The sequence below is a fragment of the Somniosus microcephalus genome, chromosome 32, assembly GCF_052327205.1.
Source record: "Somniosus microcephalus isolate GS21.2 chromosome 32, FLI_Smic_1.0, whole genome shotgun sequence".
Classification (NCBI taxonomy): Eukaryota; Metazoa; Chordata; class Chondrichthyes; order Squaliformes; family Somniosidae; genus Somniosus; species Somniosus microcephalus.
In genome coordinates, this window is record NC_141018.1 from 7,269,481 (window position 1) to 7,292,449 (window position 22,969).

The following is a 22,969-nucleotide window of genomic DNA, read 5'->3' on the forward strand; positions in this document are numbered from 1 at the left end:
TGAAGGAGGCCAAAGGCTGAAAGGCCAGAGTGGGAATGGGGGAGATAATTGAAATGACAAGCCACAGAGATCATGATGATAATTAGGAACTGGAGTAGGTCATTCAGCCCCTCGAGCCCGCTCCACCATTCAATTCGATCATGGCTGATCTGTATCTTAACACCGTTTACCTGCCTTGGTTCCGTATCCCTTAGTACTCTTGCTTTTGCACGGAGTACAGATGTTTAATGAAATGGTCACCTAATCTCTTTGGTGTCTCCAGTATAGAGGATATCTAAATGGATATAGCAGACTAGATTGGAAAATATTACACACAAATTGCTGTCATGGAAAAAGTGGGACTTCAGACAGCGATGGGGGAAGAGACAAATGGACAGGCATTGCACCTGCTACAAGTGCCAGCGGAGGAGTAGCTGAGGGCCATGATAATAGAAAAATGAACAAAGGTGACATCGATAAAACTGTGGGAAGATGTGCATTGTGGATGGTAGATGCAGAGGCTATTGGGATGGGAAGTGAAGACCAGAGGGGTCCTGTTGTGCGGTGGTGAGAATGGAGACACAGGAAATGGGATGGATGCAGTTGATACAGTATTGCTTCTTTATGTACATTTTTCCTCATGAAAATGTTACATTGTAGAGTGCACACTTGATAAGGCAGAGGAAAATAGCTCTTGTGTGCAAAGTGTAGTTGTAGAATGACATAGAAATTACAACAAGGAAATCTGACCCAACCAGGTGAGCTGTTTTTCTTCATGAGCAGTAGTCCTAACCTCTTGCACCTGCTCTGTTCCTATGTCTCTTTATTCCCTTTTTCTTCAGCCACCTATCTAACCTAGTCTTAAACCTCTGCTTCAGTCACTAACTCTGCTAGTGCAGTCCACAGCCCCTCAACCTTCAGCATGTAAAATGTCTCCTTCTCTCCCAAATCTCTTGCATTTAATCTTCATTCTGTGTCCCCTTGTTCTAGACTCCTCAATCACTGCTTTTATGTACTCTGTCCCATCCCTTCATAATTTTAAACATCTCTAGCAAATCACCCCTTAATCTCCTCTGTTCTAATATTAAAAAAAAGCCCCAATTTTTCAAGTCTTTCTTTGTACAGTATTTGTATTTCCTCATGCCAGGCAGCGATCTCTTGCATCAAAATCCTTCCTATAGTGTGAAGCCCAAAATTACAAGCACTACTCCAACTTTTATATTCTACACCTCTTGCCACTAGTATCCCATCATTAGTATAGATATGACCAAGATGAAAAAAACTAACCGTTTTATTTTCTAACGGTCTCCTTTTGTAGGAAGGAGACCGAGGAAGCTCATTCCAAGTATTTGGGGGAGGTAGTGTGGACTTGTAATAAATATCTGTGGAAAGTGCATTACAGAAAAGCAGTTCGAAGGTGAGAGAGTATTGGCACTTTTTAATTTTTAGCTGTAACAGTTTCATTGGGAAATGGTCGTGTATGAAGAATAAATACTGTATTAATTTTTCATTGTATTAAGGTGTAAAAGTAACAAAATTTATAATATTGCTATTAATGTGAAATATCAAGGGTTACATTAGCATAACAACAGAAAATGCTGGAAATACTCAGAAGGCCAGGCAGCATCCGTGGCGAGAGAAACAGAGTCAGCGTTTCAAGTCTGGGACCCTTCATCAGACCTGAAACGTTAACCCTGTTTCTCTCTCCACGGATGCTGCCCCTGGCCTGCTGAGCATTTCCAGCATTTTCTGTTGTTGTTTCAGATTTCCAGCATCCACAGTATCTTGCTATTGTTACATTAGCATGTTGGCTTGTAGTTGGTGAATGCTTGATCTTGGCTGTGCCACCAGGTGTCCAATCCAAACCGATGCCAGATGTTCTGCAAGGAGAAGGCAACCATCTTATAAATAGTCTCCTGCTGGCAGCTTGAGTGTTTTTAGAGAAAACTTAGGCGCAGGTATTCTGCCCACTGTCAGCTGACAATGGTCCATGGTATCAAAAAAAAAGGAAAATAAATGAAACAGAGTGACACACCAGGATAATGGTGTGTTGCTTTTCTTTGCCGATTTTAATGGGCCCTTTTAACAAATGGACTATTCTTCATAACTGGGCACCCTCTTATCTATGTATATATAAATAAAAGTGTGTCTGTGTGTCTGGTTATAGAGCGTACCTACACATGTTATATCAAAACAAAGCTTATGATTAGGGGAGTCTCATAGGCGTATTTACTTTTTGGCCAGACAAAAATTGTTCGGACAGTATACAAAAAACGTTCAAAAATCCGCTCATTAGCGGTTCACCAATCCTACCGCTCATTAGCGTTGAGTGACGTGATGGTTAACCAATCCTACAGTTCAGTGACCTGATGGTTGACCAATCGGTGCATCACGGGGGGCGTTTCATTCAGTGTGTGGGTGGGACCTAATCTTGCAGCCTCCCGAAACGTAGCCGCCATTTTTTTCACTGCTTTTACTCACCAGCGAGCGGGGCAGCTGCGGCGGCCCGCCGGAGCGGGAGGTGAGTTGGGGTCACTCGGGCCAGGCCTGACAACCGCTCGGCCCGAGACAGAGTGGGGGAGCGGCAGCGGCCAGCCGTCAACTGCGCGGCCCTGTAAACTGCTGTTTTACAAAAAAGCCTTGGCAACGCCGGGCCCCCCCAGCTAGTTCAGTATAATTAATTAATGCCATGTTACTCTACCACATTCTGCAGCTATATTCAAATAAAAATTGGAAGTAATAAGGGTGATTTACCGCTTGGAGGACCAACGTGCAGTGCCATAGAAGGCGGGTCACTGAATCTGTTTCTTCCACGTTACGGAGTTCCTGATCGTGGCTATGTTGTTGTGACCGGTGGTCATGGTGCTTCTCCACTGGGTGGAAACTCATTCCTGGGCCAACCTTTGTGTTCATAGTTGCTCCTCAATGTGGCATTAAAGACCTGTGGGCACATCGGATATCAGTCTTGGCACCACAGTTGGTCTTGACAAAGGAAAAGAGAAACATTGTGGGTGAAAGCTTGTGGGATTGGAAGGCTGCACATCTCCGTTCAATAGGCCTAACATTTAAATCAAGTCACTATGACACTACAGGTCATTCAAAGAATTTAGTAAGCAGAAGTGGGAAAAATTTAAAATGCAAGATTCCAGTCCAGGCTACAGTATTGCGAGACACCAGAATTGGTTGCTGAACTGTCACTAGTCTACACTAAAAATGACTGTCTCACACAGTATAGATAATAAAGGGGGAGGTGGGTGGGGCACTGTGAATGCTGGAAAGTGAAATCATAACAAAGTACTGGAAATACTCAGGTCATAAGAACATAAGAAATAGGAGCAGGAGTTGGCCACTTGGCCCCTCGAGCCTGCTGCACCATTCAATAAGACCATGGCTGATCTTGGGCTCAAAGCGACTTCCCCACCCGCTCCCCATAACCCTTCACTCCCTTATCTTGCAAAAATCTGTCTATCTCCACCTTAAATGTATTTAATGACCCAGCCTCCACAGCTCTCTGGGGCAGAGAATTCCACAGATTTACGACCCTCTGAGAGAAGAAATTCCTCCTCATCTCAGTTCTGAAAGGGTGACCCCTTATTCTGAGACTGTGCCCCCGAGTTCTAGATTTCCCCACGAGGGGAAACATCCTCTCTGCATCTACCTTGTCGAGCCCCCTCCGTATCTTATATGTTTCAATAAGATCACCTCTCATTCTTCTAAATTCCAATGAGTATAGGCCCAACCTTCATAAGTCAACCCCCTCATCTCAGGAATCAACCGAGTGAATCATCTCTGAACTGTGCAAGTATATCCTTCCTTAAATAAGGAGACCAAAACTGTACACAGTACTGAAGGTGTGGTCTCACCAATACCCTGTACAGTTGTAGCAGGACTTTCCTGCTTTAATACTCCAACCCCCTTGAAATAAAGGCCAACATTCCATTTGCCTTTTTAATTACTTGCTGTACCTGCATGCTAACTTTTTGTTTCATGCACAAGGTCCCCCAGATCCCTCTGAACTGTAGTATTTTGTAATCTCTCTCCATTTAAATAATTTACTTTTTATTTTTCCTGCCAAAGTGGATAACCTTGTACCTTCCCACATTATACTCCATCTGCCAAATGTTTGCCCACTCAGTTAGCCTGTCTATATCCTTTTGCAGATTCTTTGAGTCCTCTGCACAACTTGCTTTCCCACCCATCTTTGTATCATCTGCAAACTTGGCTACATTACACTCGATCCCTTCATCCAAGTCATTAATGTAGATTGTAAATAGTTGAGGCCCCAGCACTGATCACTGTGGTCGATCAGCATCTGTAAAAAGAAAAGACTGATTAATTCCTCCGTTCTGATGAACTGTATACTCACTAAACTTTAATGATTTTTTCCTTTTGCAGATGCTATTGGTTCTGAGATATAAGGCCTATAGTCTAGTTCTGTATATGTGTCACAGGCAGGCTGGGTTTGATATTAGGCAGTTTGGAAATTGTCCTGCATAAAAAGCTTTCTGACTTTAAGCGTTGGATTTAGCATTTATTAGCAGTTGAATACATTTGCACACCCATCAGAACAGTTACACTACCCTCCTTGCTGGCCGTCTACTAGCTTTGTGCCTTGTGTGCAGTATCTGACGTTTTATACAGTCAGATATGTACTTTTCTAAAACTAGACATTCAAAATGCAACCCTTGAATTTTGTTGCTTCCCTATTATCAAATGAGCTGATCCATTGAATGATATACTAAATGTGAAGAATGATGGAAGGTGTATTCCTGAGGTTCAGTCTGATTTGCTTTTTGTTTTGTAATATAAAAGTGTTCCAGCAGAGTTTGACGTTCTGCAAATGGGCTTACTTCATAATCTACCCCCAGCCTATACTACTTACAGTTGCAGATTATTTCTGTTTTTATCCAGATGACAATAGCCACTTTTAGCAGATATAATTACGCAATTTCATTTTGCCCACCCCTGATTTTCATTGTTTCACCATTGACGGCCGTGCCTTCAGCTGCAGAGGCCGTAAGCTGTGGCATTCCCTCCCTAAACCTCTCCACCTTTCTCCCACTCCTCCATTAAGATGCTGTTTAAAACCTACCTCTTTGATCAAGCTTTGTTACCTGTTCTAATAGCTCCTTATGTGGCTCGCTTTAAAATTTTGTTTGATAATGCACCTGTGAACATAAGAACATAAGACGCAGGAGTCGGTCATTCGGCCCCTCGAGCCTGCTCCGTCATTCAATAAGATCATGGCTGATCTGATCTTGGCCTCAACTCCACTTCCCTGCCCACTCCCCATAGCCCCTGACTCCCTTATTGTTCAAAAACCTGTCTATCTCCACCTTAAATATATTTAATGACCCAACCTCCACAGCCCTCTGGGGCAGAGAATTCCACAGATTCATGACCCTCTGAGAAGAAATTCCTCCTCATCTCCATCGTAAAAGGGTGCCCCCTTATCCTGAAACTGTGCCCCCTAATTCTAGATTCCCCCACGAGGGGAAACATCCTCTCTGCATCTACCTTGTCGAGCCCCCTCTGCACCTTCTATGTTTCAATGAGCTCACCTCTCATTCTTCTAAACTCCAATGAGTATAGGCCCAACCTGCTCAACCTTTCTTCATAAGACAACCCCTTCATCTCCGGAATCAACCTCGTGAACCTTCTCTGAACTGCCTCCAATGCAAGTATATCCCTCCTTAAATAAGGAGACCAAAACTGTACGCAGTACTCCAGGTGTGGTCTCCCCAGCGCCCTGTACAGTTGTAGCAAGACTTCCTTACTTTAATACTCCATCCCCCTTGCAATAAAGGCCAACATTCCATTTGCCTTTTTGATTACTTGCTGTACCTGCATGCTAACTTTTTGTGTTTCATGTACAAGGACCCCCAGGTCCCTCTGTACTGCAGCATTTTGTAATCTCTCTATTTAAATAATTTGCTTTTTTATTTTTCCTACCAAAGTGAATAACCTCACATTTTCCTACCTACCTGAAGTGCCGAGGGATGTTTTACTACTTTAAAGGTGCTGTACAAATGTAAGTTCTTGTTGATCATGCTGCTGAATATTTTGCTGAATTTGCACCTTTCTGAACTGTTTCCTTTTATCAGTTTTGTTATTTTTTGTGTCATTTAACTTGCAATACATTCTTTGTTCTCACATCCTCCATGTACCACAGGAGTAAGCTTAGGAGGACACTGGGGAAAGTCAGGAAGGATCTAGTTTCTTTCAATTTTGATGGCACCCTTGTAATCTTTCCTTCTCGCACTATATAAAACTGGCTTGCCTTTGGTGCTTTAGTTCCTTTGCCTGTTGGTCATTGAGTATTTGTTGCTCTTGCTGCCATGTAGGGAAATATATTTTGTTTTTGTTTTTCAAAAAGCACTTGGCTTCAGGCACTGTGCCACGTACTCTTGGGCATTTATCATAACTGACAAACACGCAAAACAGTCTCACGATCGGGTTCCCCTTGCCCTCACCTTTCACCGCACCAGCCTCCACATTAAATGGATCATTCTCCACCATTTCCGCCACCTCCAGCGTGATCCCACCACCAAACGCATCTTCCCCTCACCTCCCCTTTCAGCATTCTGTAGGGACTGCTCCCTCCGCAACACCCTAGTCCACTCCTCTACCACCCCCAGCACCCCTTCCCTTTCGCCCGGCACCTTCCCGTGCTAGCATAGGAGATGCAACACATGCCCTTACACCTCCCCCCCCCCCCCCCCTTCCCACTGTCCAGGGCCCCAAACACACCTTCCAGGTGAAACAGCGATTTACTTGTACATCTTGCAATCTAGTATACTGTATTCGCTGCTCACGATGCGGTCTCCTCTACATTGGGAAGACCAAACGCAGATTTGGTGACCGCTTTGCGGAACACCTCCGTTCAGTCCGTAAGGGGGACCCCGAGCTCCCGGCCGCCTGTCACTTTAATTCACCGCTCCATTCCCACTCAGACCTCACTGTCCTCAGCCTCTTGCATTGTTCCACGGAAGCTCAGCGTAAGCTCGAGGAACAGCAACTCATCTTTCGATTAGGCACTTTACAGCCTTCTGGACTCAACATAGAGTTCAACAATTTCAGATCATAACCTCGGCCCCTATCACATTATATATTTTCTTTTTTTTATCCACTTTTTGTTTGACCTTTTTTCTTCCCTCCCACATGGCAGCTGTCCTTCATTCTGCCAGCGCAATTCACACTTCATCTAGAGCCATCCCGTGTTCCTTAACCTGTCCCATTACCACCTGCTCTCGCCTTGAATATCTCTTAATGTCTCTTAATCTCTCCTGCTTTCTATCCTATCACAGACCTTCCCTTTTGTTCTTTCATCCCCTCCCCCTTTTCCCAGCCCCTAAACCTGCTTTCCATTTCCGGCTTTTTTCCAGTTCTGATGAAAGGTCTTTGACCTGAAACGTTAACTCTGTTTCTCTCGCCACGGATGCTGCCTGGCCTGCTGAGTTTCTCCAGCGTTTCCTGTTGTTATTTCTATATAATGCTAGCTTGGCTTAGGTGGTAGCACTCTCCGCTGTAAATCAGAATGTTGTGGGTTCAAGCTCCACTATAGACTTGAACATTATCTAGGCTGATGCTATAATGTATTACTGAGGGAGTTCTGCATGTCGGAGGTGCTGTCTTTTGGATGAGTTGTTCAACTGTCCCTATCTGCCTCCTTAGGTGGTCATAAAATATTCCATGGCATTCAAAGAAAAACAGAAAGTTCTCCTGGTATCCTGGCCAAAATTCTTACCTCAATACACTCTGACAAAAAACAGATTATCTGGGCATTCATTCACTTGCTGCTTGTAGGATCTTGCTGTGTGCAAATTGGCTGCTAAGTTTGTTTACATAACAACAGTGACGATATTTTGAAAGCAACCTATTCTAAAGCACTTTAGGACATCCTGAGGATGTGATGAGGCTCTCTATGTAAATGCAAATTTGTTCTTTCATTCTCTTGCTCTCTTCAGTGTTGCCTGTGATGTGGAATTGTTCACTGTTTGCCTGGGTTTTTTTTGGAGTCAAAACTTAACCAGGCTGATGACGATGGGAGGCTAGCTTTTAAATTTAAAATCTGATGCATGTGAGTTCAGGGAGATGTAATTTGGTGCCAATGACCCCAAGTAAGTCAGGTGTACCTGTGTTATCCAAGATCTCTGGGCAAATTTGCTGCTCAAGTGTCAATTGGATTGACCTATGCTTGCTGGAGTGAAGTTGAGCTTCAGAGATGTTACTGACTGGTAGTGGTAGAATTTGCCCTCAAGTGTTTATCACTTCAGCACCAGCTGGTTCTGAGTAGTAGTGGCCCTTGGCACCGATTGTGGGCTGAGCGTTCAACAACTAACCTGGTGCTTCAGAAGAGAAAGTAGCTGGTGATGTTTCATTTCAATATTATACACCTTGTTCCAGTATGGAGTGTCATTGCTAAAGAATTGTTTACAGTGCAGACACAAAGCCAAGTGGTCTAGTGAAGGTTGTTTAATGAAGAGCAAAAAGGATCCCCCAACAGACCTTAAGAAAACCAAGAAACCAGGATAGGAGCTCAAATACTGAACCCTGCCTGACCAAGATTGTGGCTAGCTACTCTCATTTGGAGTGAAACACAATGGATCAATAAACTTGGCAAGGTGCAGCAGATGGCCAAGCTCTTGGAAACATTTTATTTTGGCCATCACAGATACCGTTTGGCCTATCCCTGCTAAACCTGCTGTCCAAGTTTTGTGGGACTTACCCTGTGAACATCAACGACTACAAAATTCCCAGAAGAGGCTCAACACCTCTGAAGATTCCATTAAAAGTCTTGCATCCAGTACCACAAAAATATTTTAACATATATACTCTTAGTTTAACACTGAACCTATCAAAATGCACAAAACAGAGATGTCAGTAAGCTTAGCAATGAATGGGGCCTTGGTTCATAGTTCTCAGCATTTGAATCTGGAATGTCTGTGTGCGACCAGAAACTTGGCTTTGTGTCTGCAGTGTAAACAATTCTTTAGCAATGACACTCCATACTGGAACAAGGTGTATAATATTTTGTTCTAAAGTTAATTGGTGTTTCAGATCAATAAACAATATCTTTGAAATAACAACAGAAAATGCTGGAAAAACTCAGCAGGCCAGGCAACATCCGTGGAGAGAAATTAGAGTCGACGTTTCGGGTCGAAACCCTTTTTCAAAACTGGAAAGGAAATAAAATAGATCGAAAGGCAGGGCTGCGATAGAACAAAAGAAGTAAAGAGACATTAAGAGGTATTCAAAACCAGACGAGATGGTAATGGGACAAGTGGAGACAAAAGATGGCTCAGATTGGGTGTGAAGTGTACTGGCAGGATGAGAAACAACTGCCATATGGGAGAGAGAAATCTTTGATTTGGTTTGCTGCTTCTGTACCTGAAAATGGGCAGGGGATGTTTTCCAGTATTGATGATTTTTTGGGAACCATCTTATTTTAGTGGTCTAAATAGTTCCAATAGCAGATCTTGTCCCCTCGAATCCAGAGGCTATAACTTTTCTAAACTTTGTCCAAAACAATGGTGTATAGCTGATGAATCAACAGTTACCCTGCTTGAAGTAATTTAAAATCGATAGTAATCTCTCCTTGCCGCACAGCTGATAGTTTTGCAGACTGTAAATCTATACTTCATTAGTAATACAGTATGCAGCACACAAGTTAGTCAAGTACACATTATATAAATTTGCATACATTGGGAAAGTCTGTACTGGGTGAATTGTATCAGATTGAATACAATCGTCTTTGTCAGTCCAGTGATCGCAGTGCTGTTTTGAATGGCAGATTGTGCTGGTTTTCAGTCCTCTACTGTCTGGATATTTGCTTACGCTCAAACAGACCCTATGTCCTTATTCTCTTGTACTGTACAAGCAACTGCTGTTGAAAATTACTCCAGTACTGTTTCAAACTGCAGCTTTTAATATCTTGGTGTCAAGTCCAGCAATTCTAGTAACTCCCTTTTGATGTAGAAGTTCTCTGAAATATATATAGTTTTGTTTAAACAACTTGCCATATCTTACAAGCAAAGCAAACTGTATTTACATGATTTATTTATATTGGAACAGGTACGGCTGGAGAGAGACCTGAAATCTGAAAACTCTCCCCATGCTGCTGATTCCTTCTACTGTGTACAATGGAGACGTTCCAGCCCACCACTGTCCCTTCAAAAAAAAAATTTAATTTGCTGATTTTCAAATTATAGTTAATCTCAATCTATTAAATACATTAACAAGTTTTGTGAGTACCATGTGTTAGTCAGTTCAGAGGAAGCCAGGTATATTTAAAAAAAAAACACATACAAAGGAAAAAGTTGTTTCAAGTTTATAATCACCTCCGAAACTAAACTTCACGCACAAACCAGTATTGTGTATTCCATCGTATAGCGCTCTTTCACTATCGACATTTGTACTCTTCAACTTGCTGTGAAAAGCACCGCAGCAGACCTGCTTGTATTGTACAAGTTCATGGCAGGCCTGTATTCATTACACCTCAAAGTCTCACACTTGAAAAGGTACATCAAGTGTTGCACTTGACTGGCTGAAATAACATTTTTATAAATACGGAATCACAATTGAACAAGTATGTAGCATAGTGAGCAGGAACAAAAGTTTCAAAAACGGCCAATCAAGAATAAACAATTAGCAAACCTGCCAATATATTTTAAAGAAGTGGAACCAATTGCGCCGCATGCTTATGGAAAATCTTTTTGGGAGCTATCTTAGACTCAAGTGTCAGCCAATGGCTCAGCGGGTAGCACACTCGCCTCTGAGTCAGAAGGTTGTGGGTTCAAGTCCCACTCCAGAGACTAGAGCACATAAATCTAGGCTGACACTCCAGTGCAGTGCTGCACTGTCAGAGGTGCTGTTTTTCGGATGAGAGGTTGAACCGAGTGGTGGACGTAAAAGTCCCATGGCACTATTGAAAGCAGAGCAAGGGAGTTATCCCTGGTTTCCTGGCCAATATTTATCCCTCAATCAACATAACAAAAAACAGATTATCTGGTCATTATCACATAGCTGTTTGTGGGAGCTTGCTGTGCACAAATTGGCTGCCGCGTTTCCCACATTACAACAGTGGACTCCACTTCAAAAGTACTTCATTGGCTGTAAAGCGCTTTGAGACATCTGGTGGCTGTGAAAGGCGCTATATAAATGCAAGTCTTTCTCATTACTGAAAATAAAGTTTGTAACCTAATGGACTTAAAGACCAAACTTACAGAAAATAAGGTTCCAAAATTTATAAGAAAATGATTAACTTAATTACATAGTAGCCTGCATTCATATCAAAATTGTGCCATAACCGCCTTTTAATCAGCGGCCTGGGCCCCTCTGAGAAACCGAGAGCTTTAGTTCATGAGGCATCCGCTGAAGCGACATAACGGTAGGATTCTACTGCTCCCACTGGTTTTTTGATTGGCAGCAAGACGGATCCCTTGCAGAGCATGCCATGACTTGCTGCTGGTGAATGTTGTCGGTGAATGGGCTACCGTTATTACTTTGGTACCTGGAAAATAAAGCTTTCCTATTGCACGTAGACAAATTCAAAAAAAAAACTTAATTGTCTCTGAATACATCTCTCACAAGCTTGTTCCCAAATTCCTTGATAGAAATTTGTACCATTCACCCCCTTGGCCTGAAACCTGACCTTTGCATGCTGTTATAAATCCCTCTGATTAACCTCAGCCATTTATATGCAGCCACGGTTAGTTGAATTTGCCTAGTTTGATCATTTTCCTTCAGGCAAATATCAGCACCATAACATCACAACCATACTTCAGACAGATCCTCAGCAATGCTACAGAAGATCCACCAGTGGTTTATTAAATGTGACTTAAGATTTTTAGAAATTTGCTTCTTATTAACATACTTTTGTTCTTTTGAATTCATGGGATGTTGAGGGGGGGAGGCGGAGAGGTAAGCCATTACCCCCGACTAAATACACTGATGGAGGGCGCTCATCTCGTGACCATCAGACAAGAATTTGCATTCTAGTTTTAACTAATTAAATGTTACATTACTCTGAAGGATATTGGCTGCTATTGACCATTATCCATTCTGGAGAGCCAGGTATGTATTTACAATGCTTTGGTTGAGATTAGTAGCTTGTTCCATGGAAGATTAAAGTAAGAATCCATCTACCCACCATTATGGTAGAATGATTGTCCTTGTACATACCATGCTGGCACGCTTATCATGGCTACTTTGCAGTTCTAAAGTTACACATTTGGATGAGCTGCTCAAGGTTTTGGGTTGACCAAGCTGATGGCACCAGCACAATTCATGACCCATTCCACTCTAAAACCGTGGAGCATTCGTCTCTGTCCATTTGTTCTATGTTCAGCTTTTGTTTTGTATTTTGCTTCACCAGCTTCCTTGTTGACCGAGCATACTTGGTGTGTTTATAGGTTTATACAAAGTGTACAGAAAGGATCAAGGGCCGTCACAACTTTCAGTATACAAGAAACGTTTGACTATGATCTGCCGAGCAGTTAACCCACATTTTAATAGTTTTCCTCCTTATGTTTTAGGACTAATGGCAATAAAGTGATCAATCATGGCTCTAATGATCCCACCAGTGAAGCTAAAATGGTTAGAGCATCTCAACAGCTCCTGGATTACAGAGGACAGTGAGTCCATTGCCACAAGAGAAGGTGTTTCTATTTTGTATGGCAAGCTAGTTAGCAGTAAGGAGGTGGTACCATTGCCACAGCAGGTGCTCTGCCTTAAGGGACCCCAGTTACCAGACTTTGAACGCGAATCCCTCTCTAGCGATGAACAGGAACACTATCTGGATGCTCTCCTTAGTAGCCAGCTGGCTCTGGCAAAGATGGTTTGCTCAGATTCTCCATTTGCAGCAGCCCTTCGGAAGCGATTGCTGGTGTTGCAGCGTGTTTTTTATGCTCTTTCCAACAAATACCATGACAAAGGTAAAGTCAAACAGCAGCAACATTCGCCTGAAAGCAGTTCTGGATCAACAGACATCCATTCTGTCAGTGAGCGTCCAAGATCGAGTACAGATGCTCTAATCGAGATGGGGGTTCGGACTGGACTGAGCTTATTGTTTGCACTATTACGACAGAGCTGGATGGTGCCTTCCACAGTACCAGGATTGAACCTCTGCAATGATGTTATCCATACAGCAATAGACGTGATAAGCTCATTGCCACCGTTATCTTTAGCAAATGAAAGTAAAATTCCAGCAATGGGCCTGGACTGCTTGTCGCAAGTGACGACATTCCTAAAAGGAGTCACAATGCCAAACTCGGGAGCAGATATTTTGGGGCGAAGACTAGCTTCAGAGTTACTGCTTGGACTTGCAGCCCAGCGTGGTTCTCTACGGTACCTCCTGGAATGGATCGAGATGGCTTTGGCTGCATCGGCTGTAGTTAGCACCATGGAAAAACCCAAACTCTCCGTGAGTCGAGAAGGCACGATCAGTTATGACTGTTTCATGAATATTCTTATGCAGATGAGACGATCTTTGGTATGTATCTGAAATCTAATTTATAATACCCCACATCAGATAATTCTGTTCTATTTGCCTCCTCCAAACTTAACCATTTGATAATTTACAACATTTTTGATTCTTAAACTTACATGAAGAAATTGTGTATAAAACTTTTGCTTGGCTTGGAGGAATGCATTGACTAATATTGTGCTTCCTGCAAGATCAGTTTTGCGGTACAACTGATGAGCCTGTTCGAATGAATGTACAATAATGCTGCTGAGCCACTTGTTAAGATTTAGACAAAGCACTTGACCTGTATAAAACCTGCATAGTTTGCAAATCCAGCTGTGGAGTACACAGCATCGTATGGTATGGAGCAGATGATCCAAACAAAAAACCCGTTTCAGGTAAGATGCCTGCAGATTTTGACGGCCATCACCATGAAGCAGCAAAGTACTGTACCACCTTTGCGTGCAGGGGCACCTCACCAATATCAACGCGTGCAGTAGCACCGGAGGAGGCAGTTGGTTCTTATGCCATCATATACCTCTGCATAAGTTATTGGGAATACCCTACAAGGTTGTAGCTCCATTCCAACCCACTTCTTCCACCACCATGAGTACAATTAAGGGTCAATAACATATGAAGATCCTGAGCTATTGGAATCCCAAGAAATTCGTGAGAAGACCCTGGAAACAGCTACCGTACAAATTCCATCCATTAAGGAATTGGGAGTAGGTCACAAAGCAGACCTGCATTAATGTAGATGCAAGATAAAATCACAATAGCACAATATGTTGAACACATATGCTACTAGACAAATAAAAACAATACACTTTGGTTATAGATTGCAAAAAGTCCTCCTTAATGCTCTCCTCCAAAGAAAGCCAACAACATTAGGAATAATAACACAGCATAAACTTATGACAGACTAAAACTGGGTATGGTAAAGGAAATGGGTGTAAATTAGCATTTATAGGATCGCTTGTGCGTTCCAAATGTATGCACCGAGTCTCCTGATTTGTTCACATGGCTCCTTTTAGCCATGCTCTTCTAAGGCACCTGAATTGGGTGGAGGAGTCGTCGGTCACAGTTGCAGCAGATAATTCGGTCTCTCGGGAGATACCATTCAATCTTCTTTACCCTTTCAAGAAATGAGACACATGTCTGAGAGTGAAAATCTTGAGGACTTCTGGGAAAATGTCCATTCATGTGCATGACTTTCCACGGGTGGTTGCGTACCACTTTCATGGAGTAATGACTTTTCCTGTTAGTTTACACTGGCACCTGTAAAGGTACACAAATGGTTAGATGTGTACAGTTTATTATTCTCTACTCTGGGGAGGGCACGGTTATGGAAAATGTGCATCATCTGCCTGTTTTGCTTTTGCTAATCCATGGTTACGGTGTTTGTGAGGCAAATTAGCTGTTTTTTTAATGCAGTTCCCGGCATACAAGCTGAGCCTCGATTTACCTCCTGTGGGTATCTCGAGAGATCTTGTAGTATAGAAGTTGACTGCCATGGTGATTGGAATGGTGAAGTGTGCCTGTTAGTGCAGTTTGGACGGCAGAGGTTGGTGAGTCTCCCTCTAAGCCAGATCCTCCAAGCACAGATCTTTCCTGATGCTGAGGTAGCTCACTCCATTGTGGTATATCTGTTACCATGTGTTGGGTACAGTTCCTCCTCCTTTGTCCTCTAACCACTGCCACTTCCTCCAAGATGTTTATTAGTGCAACACTGTCCTGTACCTATGCTGTTGCACACACAACTACAGTCAGAGCATAATTTGTATGTGTTTGTCCTGTTCCTTGATACAGTTCTCTTGGTTATCTCCACTGCTCTGGCACCAGCTTTTATTATGGTGTTTATAGGTAAACTGTAGGTGGGCAGGCCAAAGTTGTATAGTTTTGCCTTCACCTGTTTGCATCGTTGAAACACAGTTGAAGTGCAACTTACCCATAGACTGTCCTGTTTTGTTACTCTGGCTTACATAAGGGAGGAAGGAAATTTTAGAATTGTTGAAATGGTCTGGTCTACTGTTATTCCTCTGCCTGCACTCTGCTATCATGCTTTCCACAAAGGTTCTCACTCTAAATTTTTCTTCCTTGTTTCTCTGCCATCCACCTCGAAGTCCCCTCTCACCCTCTCCCCGCCCCACTGCCCGAACTCTCTGAGCTTTTAGCCTCGTTTTCTCTGCTCGCTTCCCTGTAAAGCACCTTTGAATGCTCCTTTCAATGAAAGGCACTCTAAGGGTGTATAGTTTTTTTTTCTGCTGCTATTTCTCTTGTGGTATGAGTGCATTGATCTCTTGTGGCCACTTTTTAAATTTGCTGTTCCGGCATTTTTATTTGACAAATGTTTTAATTAATTGTGCAAACTTTGATTTTCACAGGGTTCATCGGCTGATAGGAGTCAGTGGCGAGAACCCACTAGGACGCCTGATGGTTTGTGCTCATTATATGAGGCAGCTCTGTGCCTCTTTGAAGAGGTATGTAAGAAATCGCTGTTGTGCAATATGTTGGTTTGATTATTTTCATAGTGAGTTTATTTCAAAAAATAAACCTTGTTTAATAAAATGTTTTATGCTTCAAATAGTAATTGCTTAGGTAAAAAGAACGAACTTGCATTTTATACAGCACCATCCCATGTCCTCTGGACATGCTGAGCCACTACACACCCATTGAATTACTTTTGAAGTGTAGACACTGTTGTTTAGTTTGGAAATAAAATATGTCATTGTTAAAAGAGTAAGTATGTGTTTTCTAGTGAGGTTAGCCATGTGTTTCTTTATTGGATAATTTGGAGCTGTAAAGCTTGAAATTGCTGATTTTCCTTGACTTTCATTTGTAGGTTTGTCGAATGGCTTCTGACTACTCCAGGACATGTGCAAGCCCTGACAGTTTGCAGAGTGGAGATGCTCCCATGGTGTCTGAAACATGTGAAGTGTATGTTTGGGGTAGTAACAGCAGTCATCAGCTAGTTGAGGGAACACAGGAAAAAATTCTGCAGCCAAAATTGGCTTCAAGTTTTGCTGATGCTCAGACTGTAAGTAGATTCTATTCTCTGCTTTCTCATCTTTCAAATATTTTAGAGTGATAGGTGGACTTTGTAAAACTGCGATGGAACTGTAGCACCTAACTAGATATAGCTTCTGTTTCTACTACGTGGCTCAGTGGACTTTAACCATCCTGCAGATCTTTCAGTGGTTAGAATATTGTCTAGAGGAAAATGTACTCATTTGTATGAACAAATATGTAGGAATGTTTTACAAGCTTTTGTAGGTTTGATTTTAACTACTTAATTCAAAATGTTTTGTGACCACGTAGCTATTGCACACAGTGATAATGTTCCAGGGAAAGATGTATTCTCTCAAATACTAAAATGTATTCCTCAATGTCTGTGCACGTTAATAAAACAAACTATGGTGATTCTGATGGAAGGTTATGGATGCGTGTATTGAATATGGTGCTTGTAACATGTAGAATGTTCCTTACTGCAGACAACTTGTCATTTGCATGGGAAATTCCATTATATTAGTGAAAGAGTTTTTTAACTATTTACTAATTTGAATATTTGTCCTTCATCGCAACATTTTAGTATTGCTGACCAAATACTTGGTACTGTTGTTGAGAGGATGCATAGGATGCTAAGAACTGGTTTTGGTCGTAGCAACTATATGGGAGAAATGTTGGGAATGGGAAGGACAATAGTAAATTGCCAACTCCAGGTGAAGCGATTGAGTGAGAGATATTCAGACAGGTAGAAAGAGGCTGATGAGAATTGTAATGTAGTTCACGTTGGATTGTTGATTGAAGTAGACAGATGAGGGACAATGGAAAATGAGAGACAAAAGCACAAAAAAATTGAGGTGAAACATAGAAGATAGGAGCAGGAGTAGGCCATTCGGCCCTTCGAGCCTGCTCCGCCATTCAACGAGATCATGGCTGATCATCCAAACCCTAGCACCCGGTCCCTACACCGACAGCCATCCCACCCAAGCCCTATCCCCGTAACCCCACGTATTTAATCCCCCCCAACACTAAGGGCCAATTTTTATCATGGCCAATCAACCTAACCCGCACATCTTTGGACTGTGGGAGGAAACCGGAGCACCCGGAGGAAACCCACGCAAACACAGGGAGAATGTCTGTGTGGAATTTGCACAGTCACCCGAGGCCGGATTTGAACCCGGGTCCCTGGCGCTGTGAGGCAACAGTGCTAACCACTATGATCTTAAAATATTGACATGGAATACTAGGACAAATTTGTGTTTCTTCATGATTTTGGCAGCGTTGGATGTTGCCCAGCAAGGAAGCTTCTATATAAGTGGATTTGCAGAACACCGATTTAAATGGCAGCTCCGCAAATCCATTTAATAGTAGAGGAGAGGTATTCTGTTTTCACACTGACTAATAAAGCATTCACAGGAAATGATTCAATGCAAAAAATTGGTTTTGTGGTTAATATCTAGTTAACCCTCATTACCAAATCAAGCCAATAGATAAAGCAACAATATAATTGCAAAATACTGTGGATGCTGGAAATCTGAAATAACAACAGAAAATGCTGGAAATACTCAGCAGGCCAGGCAGCATCCGTGGAGAGAGAAACAGTTAACGTTTCAGGTCTGGGACCCTTCATCAGAACTGGAAAAAGCTGGAGATGTAACAGATATTAAGCAGGTGCAGAGACAGGGTGGGTGGGGGGGTGGTGGTTAGGAGGGGAGGAAGAAATAGAAAGAACATCCTGTACTTTTGTAAGAGGCAGGAAAGATAAAATGTTGCAAATGGGAATGGCAAAAATCATACTGCATGAAAAATGGGGGCAGGGATAATTATCTGAAATTGTTGAACTCAATGGAGTCCGGCAGCCCCCGACACCAAGTTCTGGGCCAATGTTGAGTCCAGAAGGCTGTAAAGTGCCCAATCGAAAGATGAGGTGCTGTTCCTCGAGCTTACGTTGAGCTTCATTGGAACAGTGTAAGAGCCCGAGGACAGAGAGATCAGCGTGGGAGTGAAGCGGTGAATTAAAGTGACAGGCGACCGGAAGCTCAGGGTCACCCGTACGGACTGAACGGAGGTGTTCCGCAAAGCGGTCGCCCAATCTGCGTTTGGTCTCCCCAATGTAGAGGAGACCACATCGTGAGCAGCGAATACAGTATATTAAATTGCAAGAAGTACAAGTAAATCGCTGTTTCACCTGGAAGGGGTGTTTGGGGCCCTGGACAGTGGGAAGGGAGGAGGTAAAAGGGCATGTGTTGCATCTCCTGCGCTTGCACGGGAACGTGCCAGGTGAAGGAGCAGGGCTGTTGGGGGTGATTGAGGAGTGGACCAGGGTGTCGCGGAGGGAGCGGTCCCTTCGGAATGCTGAAAGGGGAGGTGAGGGGAAGATGTGTTTGGTGGTGGGATCACGTTGGAGATGGCGGAAATGGCGTAAGATGATCCGTTGAATGTGGAGGCTGGTGGGGTGAAAGGTGAGGACAAGGGGATCCCTATCGTGGTTCTGGGAGGGAGGGAGGGGAAGGGGTGAGAGCAGAAGTGCGGGAAATAGAACGGACACGGTCAAGGGCCGTGTCAACCACAGTAGAGGGGAATCCTCGGTTGAGGAAAAAGGAAGACATGTCAGAAGCACTAGTATGGAAGGTGGCATCGTCAGAACAGACGCGACGGAGAAACTGGGAGAAAGGAATAGAGTCATTACAGGAAGCGGGGTGGGAGGAAATGTAGTCCAGGTAGCTGTGGGAGTCGGTGGACTTGTAGTGGATGTTTGTTGAAAGCCGATCGCCAGAAATGGAGACGGAGAAGTCAAGGAAGGGAAGGGAAGAGTTGGAGATGGACCATGTGAAGGTGAGGGCAGGGTGGAAATTGGAAGTAAAGTGAATGAACTTATCCAGTTCAGGGCGAGAGCAGGAAACGGCACCAATACAGTCATCGATGTACCGGAAAAAGAGGTCAGGGAGGGGACCTGAGTAGGACTGGAACAAAGAATGTTCCACATGTCCCATGAACAGGCAGGCATAGCTAGGGCCCATGCGGGTTCCCATAGCAACACCTTTAATTTGGAGGAAGTGAGTGGAGTCAAAGGAGAAGTTGTTCAATGTGAGAACAAGTTCAGCCAGGTGGAGGAGGGTGGTGGTGGATGGGGACTGGTTGGGCCTCTGTTCAAGGAAGAAACAGAGCGCCCGAAGGCCGTCCTGGTGGGGGATGGAGGTGTAGAGGGATTGGACGTCCATGGTGAAAAGGAGACGGTTGGGGCCAGGAAACTGGAAACTGTTAGTGACGGAGGGCGTCGGAAGAGTCGCGAATGTAGGTGGGAAGAGACTGGACAAGGAGAAAAAATAGAGTTGAGATAGGAAGAGATAAGTTCTGTGGGGCAAGAACAGGCTGAAATGATGGGTCTACCAGGGCAGTCCTGTTTGTGGATCTTGGGAAGGAGGTAGAAGCGGGCTGTGCGGGGTTGGGCGACTGAGGTTGGCGGCCATGGAGGGAAGATCTCCAGAGGAGATGAGGTCAGTGACACACTTGGAAACAATGGCTTGATGTTTGCTAGTGGGGTCATGGTCCAGGCGGCGGTAGGAGGAGGTGTCGGAGAGTTGGCGTTCAGCTTCCACACGGTAGAGGTCGGTTCACCAAACAACAACAGCACCACCCTTATCAGCAGGTTTAATGATAATGTTCGGGTTGGATCGGAGAGAATGGAGTGCTGCAAGTTCAGAGGGAGTTAGGTTGGAGTGAGTGAGGGGAGCAGAGAAATGGAGACAGCCGATGTCACGTCGGCAGTTAGCGATGAAAAGATCTAGAGAGGGTAGAAGGCCAGAGGGAGGGGTCCAAGTAGAACGAGAATTTAGAAAGCTGGAGAAAGGATCAGCCGTGTAGGGGGAAGACTCCTGGCCAAAGAAGTGGGCACGGAGACGAAGGCGACGGAAGAAGAGCTCAGCATCGTGCCGAGCTCGCAATTCATTCAGGTGGGGGCGTAAGGGGATGAAGCTCAGGACCTTGGAAGAATAGGGTGAAAAAGAAAGACTTGCATTTATATAGTGTTTTTCATGACCTCAGGACATTCCATAGAGTGGAAATACAAAATCGAAACAAAACAGTTTATTATTTGAACAATTAACTTTTTTAGGGGTCAAGAAAGACCAGTATTTTCTGTTACGTTTGCCTAAATATATTACCAGTTTACCATAGAATCGGGTATCTATTTATCGAAGAGTAATTTGGTGCCTGATGAATATGATTGGTTAACTTTGCGCTATAGATATGCTTGTGACCTGATGATTTTTTTGCTGTTTGGTCAGCTCTGCCTTTTTGATAAATGATTACATCCAATGGGTTCCAAGTGTTGTATCCTTTAAATCCAGCGTGTCGATTGTGATTTTGCCCCTTCATGGATTGTATTTTTTTCTTTCCCACTTAGATTGAAGCTGGACAGTATTGCACGTTTGTCATTTCATCTGATGGATCAGTAAGAGCCTGTGGCAAGGGCAGTTATGGGAGGCTTGGTCTCGGTGATTCAAATAACCAATCAACCTTGAAAAAGCTGACTTTTGAACCACATCGAGCTATCAAAAAAATCTCCTCCTCGAAAGGTTCTGATGGTCATACTCTGGCATTCACTACAGAGGGAGAAGTCTTCAGCTGGGGTGATGGTGACTATGGAAAACTTGGGCATGGAAACAGTTCGACACAGAAATACCCCAAACTTATTCAGGGACCTTTGCAAGGGAAAGTAAGTGCTTAATGATTAGATTCCGTTAAGAATTTTAATTTTGCTTGGTTCTTAATGGGGAAAACTCACGTGCCCTTATATTGTTTCGTATTTCCAAAGAAAAGAACTGATTCAACATAACCTTTTCTCCGACCTTTTTATAGTGGCTGAAATTGGACAGAGCTGTAATAAATCATAGTAATTTTAAATCAAAGTGAAATACTTGTGCTTGGTGACTGCTTGAGTTGACGCCGAGTTTCTACATGTCCTTTTTAAAGGCCGTTGTATGTGTCTCTGCTGGCTACAGACACAGTGCTGCCGTCACAGAAGATGGAGAATTGTGTACCTGGGGTGAAGGAGACTTTGGGAGATTAGGTAAGATTGATTTTTGAATTTGCTTGACCGTGGCTGGATTGTATACAAAGATTGGACAAACCTGTTTAAAAACTGTGCGACAAAGCAGTCTCCAGCTGAATAAAGAAAATCAGTTTTGCTTTTGCATGAACATGCATATGAATTAACCAACTGACCTGTAAATAAACAGCACTCTAAGGGTAGAATATGCTGTTGGTGATGTAGTTTGAATGTTTTAAATTGCTTGTACCTAATTCTCCCTCCATTGTTTCAATGGAAGGGTTAATCTTCTAAAAATAAATGGGTTAGTGTCCCTGTTTAAAATAATAGAGGAATTTGTTACAAGCACATGTGCAATAACAACACTGACAGTAATGATTTAAGTCACTTTTTTTTACTATTTCATTTTGGCCTGACATTATACTGATGCGCCCGTGCTTCATTTTTACTAATTGAACTGGAAGTAGTGAGATCTTTTCAAGTAATACTAAATTCAAGCATTTTAATCTGAATAATGAGCGTCGATCTGTGCTGGCTACCCTTAATTATCCAATGCATCTGTAAATGCTCACTTTCTAAGAGCTTGCCCATAGCTGATATTAGACTAGCTGGTCTACAGTCACCTGGTTTGCCCTCCTCTCCATGGTTGAGAAGAATCTAGTGCACTTTTTTTTATTTTCATCAGTTAGCACACCACTGGTTTGTGTTCATAGATACTGTCTGTCTTGTATAGATGAATAGACCATGATCCAAATAGGGGAAGTATTGGGACTTTAACATCCTCGGAGACATGGTTGAGGGAGGGTCAGGACTGGCAGCTCAATATTCCGGGGTATAGAATCTTCAGGCGAGACAGGGGGGGGTGTAAAAGGGGAGGGGGTGTTGCAATATTAATTAAGGAGTCAATTACTGCTGTAAGGAGGGATGATATATTAGCGGGTTCCTCTAATGAGGCCATATGGGTAGAACTTAAAAACAAAAAGGGGGCAAGCACTTTGCTGGGAGTGTACTATAGGCCCCCAAACAGTCAGGGGGAGATAGAGGAACAGATATGTAGGCAAATCTCAGAAAAGTGTGAAAATAATAGGGTAATAATAGTGGGGGATTTCAACTTCCCCAATATAAATTGGGACAGTCAGAGTGTGAAAGGCTTAGAGGGTGCAGAATTCTTAAAGTGCATCCAGGAGAGCTTTTTGAGCCAACATGTAGAAAGTCCTACAAGAGAGGGGGCGGTACTGGACCTAATTCTGGGGAATGTAGCCGGGCAAGTGGTGGAAGTGTCAGTAGGAGAGCATTTTGGCGACAGTGACCATAATTCGGTGAGATTTAAGGTGGTCATGGAAAAGGACAAAGACGGCCCGGAAATAAGGGTTCTAAATTGGGGGAAGGCCGATTTTAATATGATAAGGCAGGATCTGGCCAAAGTGGACTGGGAGCAGCTGCTTATAGGAAAATCCACATCAAAACAGTGG

The 22,969-nt window shown here is 43.3% G+C and overlaps 1 protein-coding gene across 4 annotated transcripts in view; it reads left to right on the plus strand.

Moving 5' to 3' along the window:
• Positions 1–22,969, plus strand: part of herc1 (HECT and RLD domain containing E3 ubiquitin protein ligase family member 1) — a 251,209-nt gene that overhangs the window by 23,443 nt on the left and 204,797 nt on the right. For all 4 annotated transcript variants that reach the window (XM_085972042.1, XM_085972044.1, XM_085972043.1 and 1 more), the window contains exons 2-6: positions 12,516–13,471; positions 15,829–15,924; positions 16,287–16,481; positions 20,853–21,164; positions 21,422–21,518. In XM_085972042.1, the coding sequence (XP_085828168.1) occupies positions 12,542–13,471; positions 15,829–15,924; positions 16,287–16,481; positions 20,853–21,164; positions 21,422–21,518 (1,630 nt within the window). In that variant the 5' untranslated portion in view covers positions 12,516–12,541. The remainder of the gene's footprint in view (positions 1–12,515; positions 13,472–15,828; positions 15,925–16,286; positions 16,482–20,852; positions 21,165–21,421; positions 21,519–22,969) is intronic.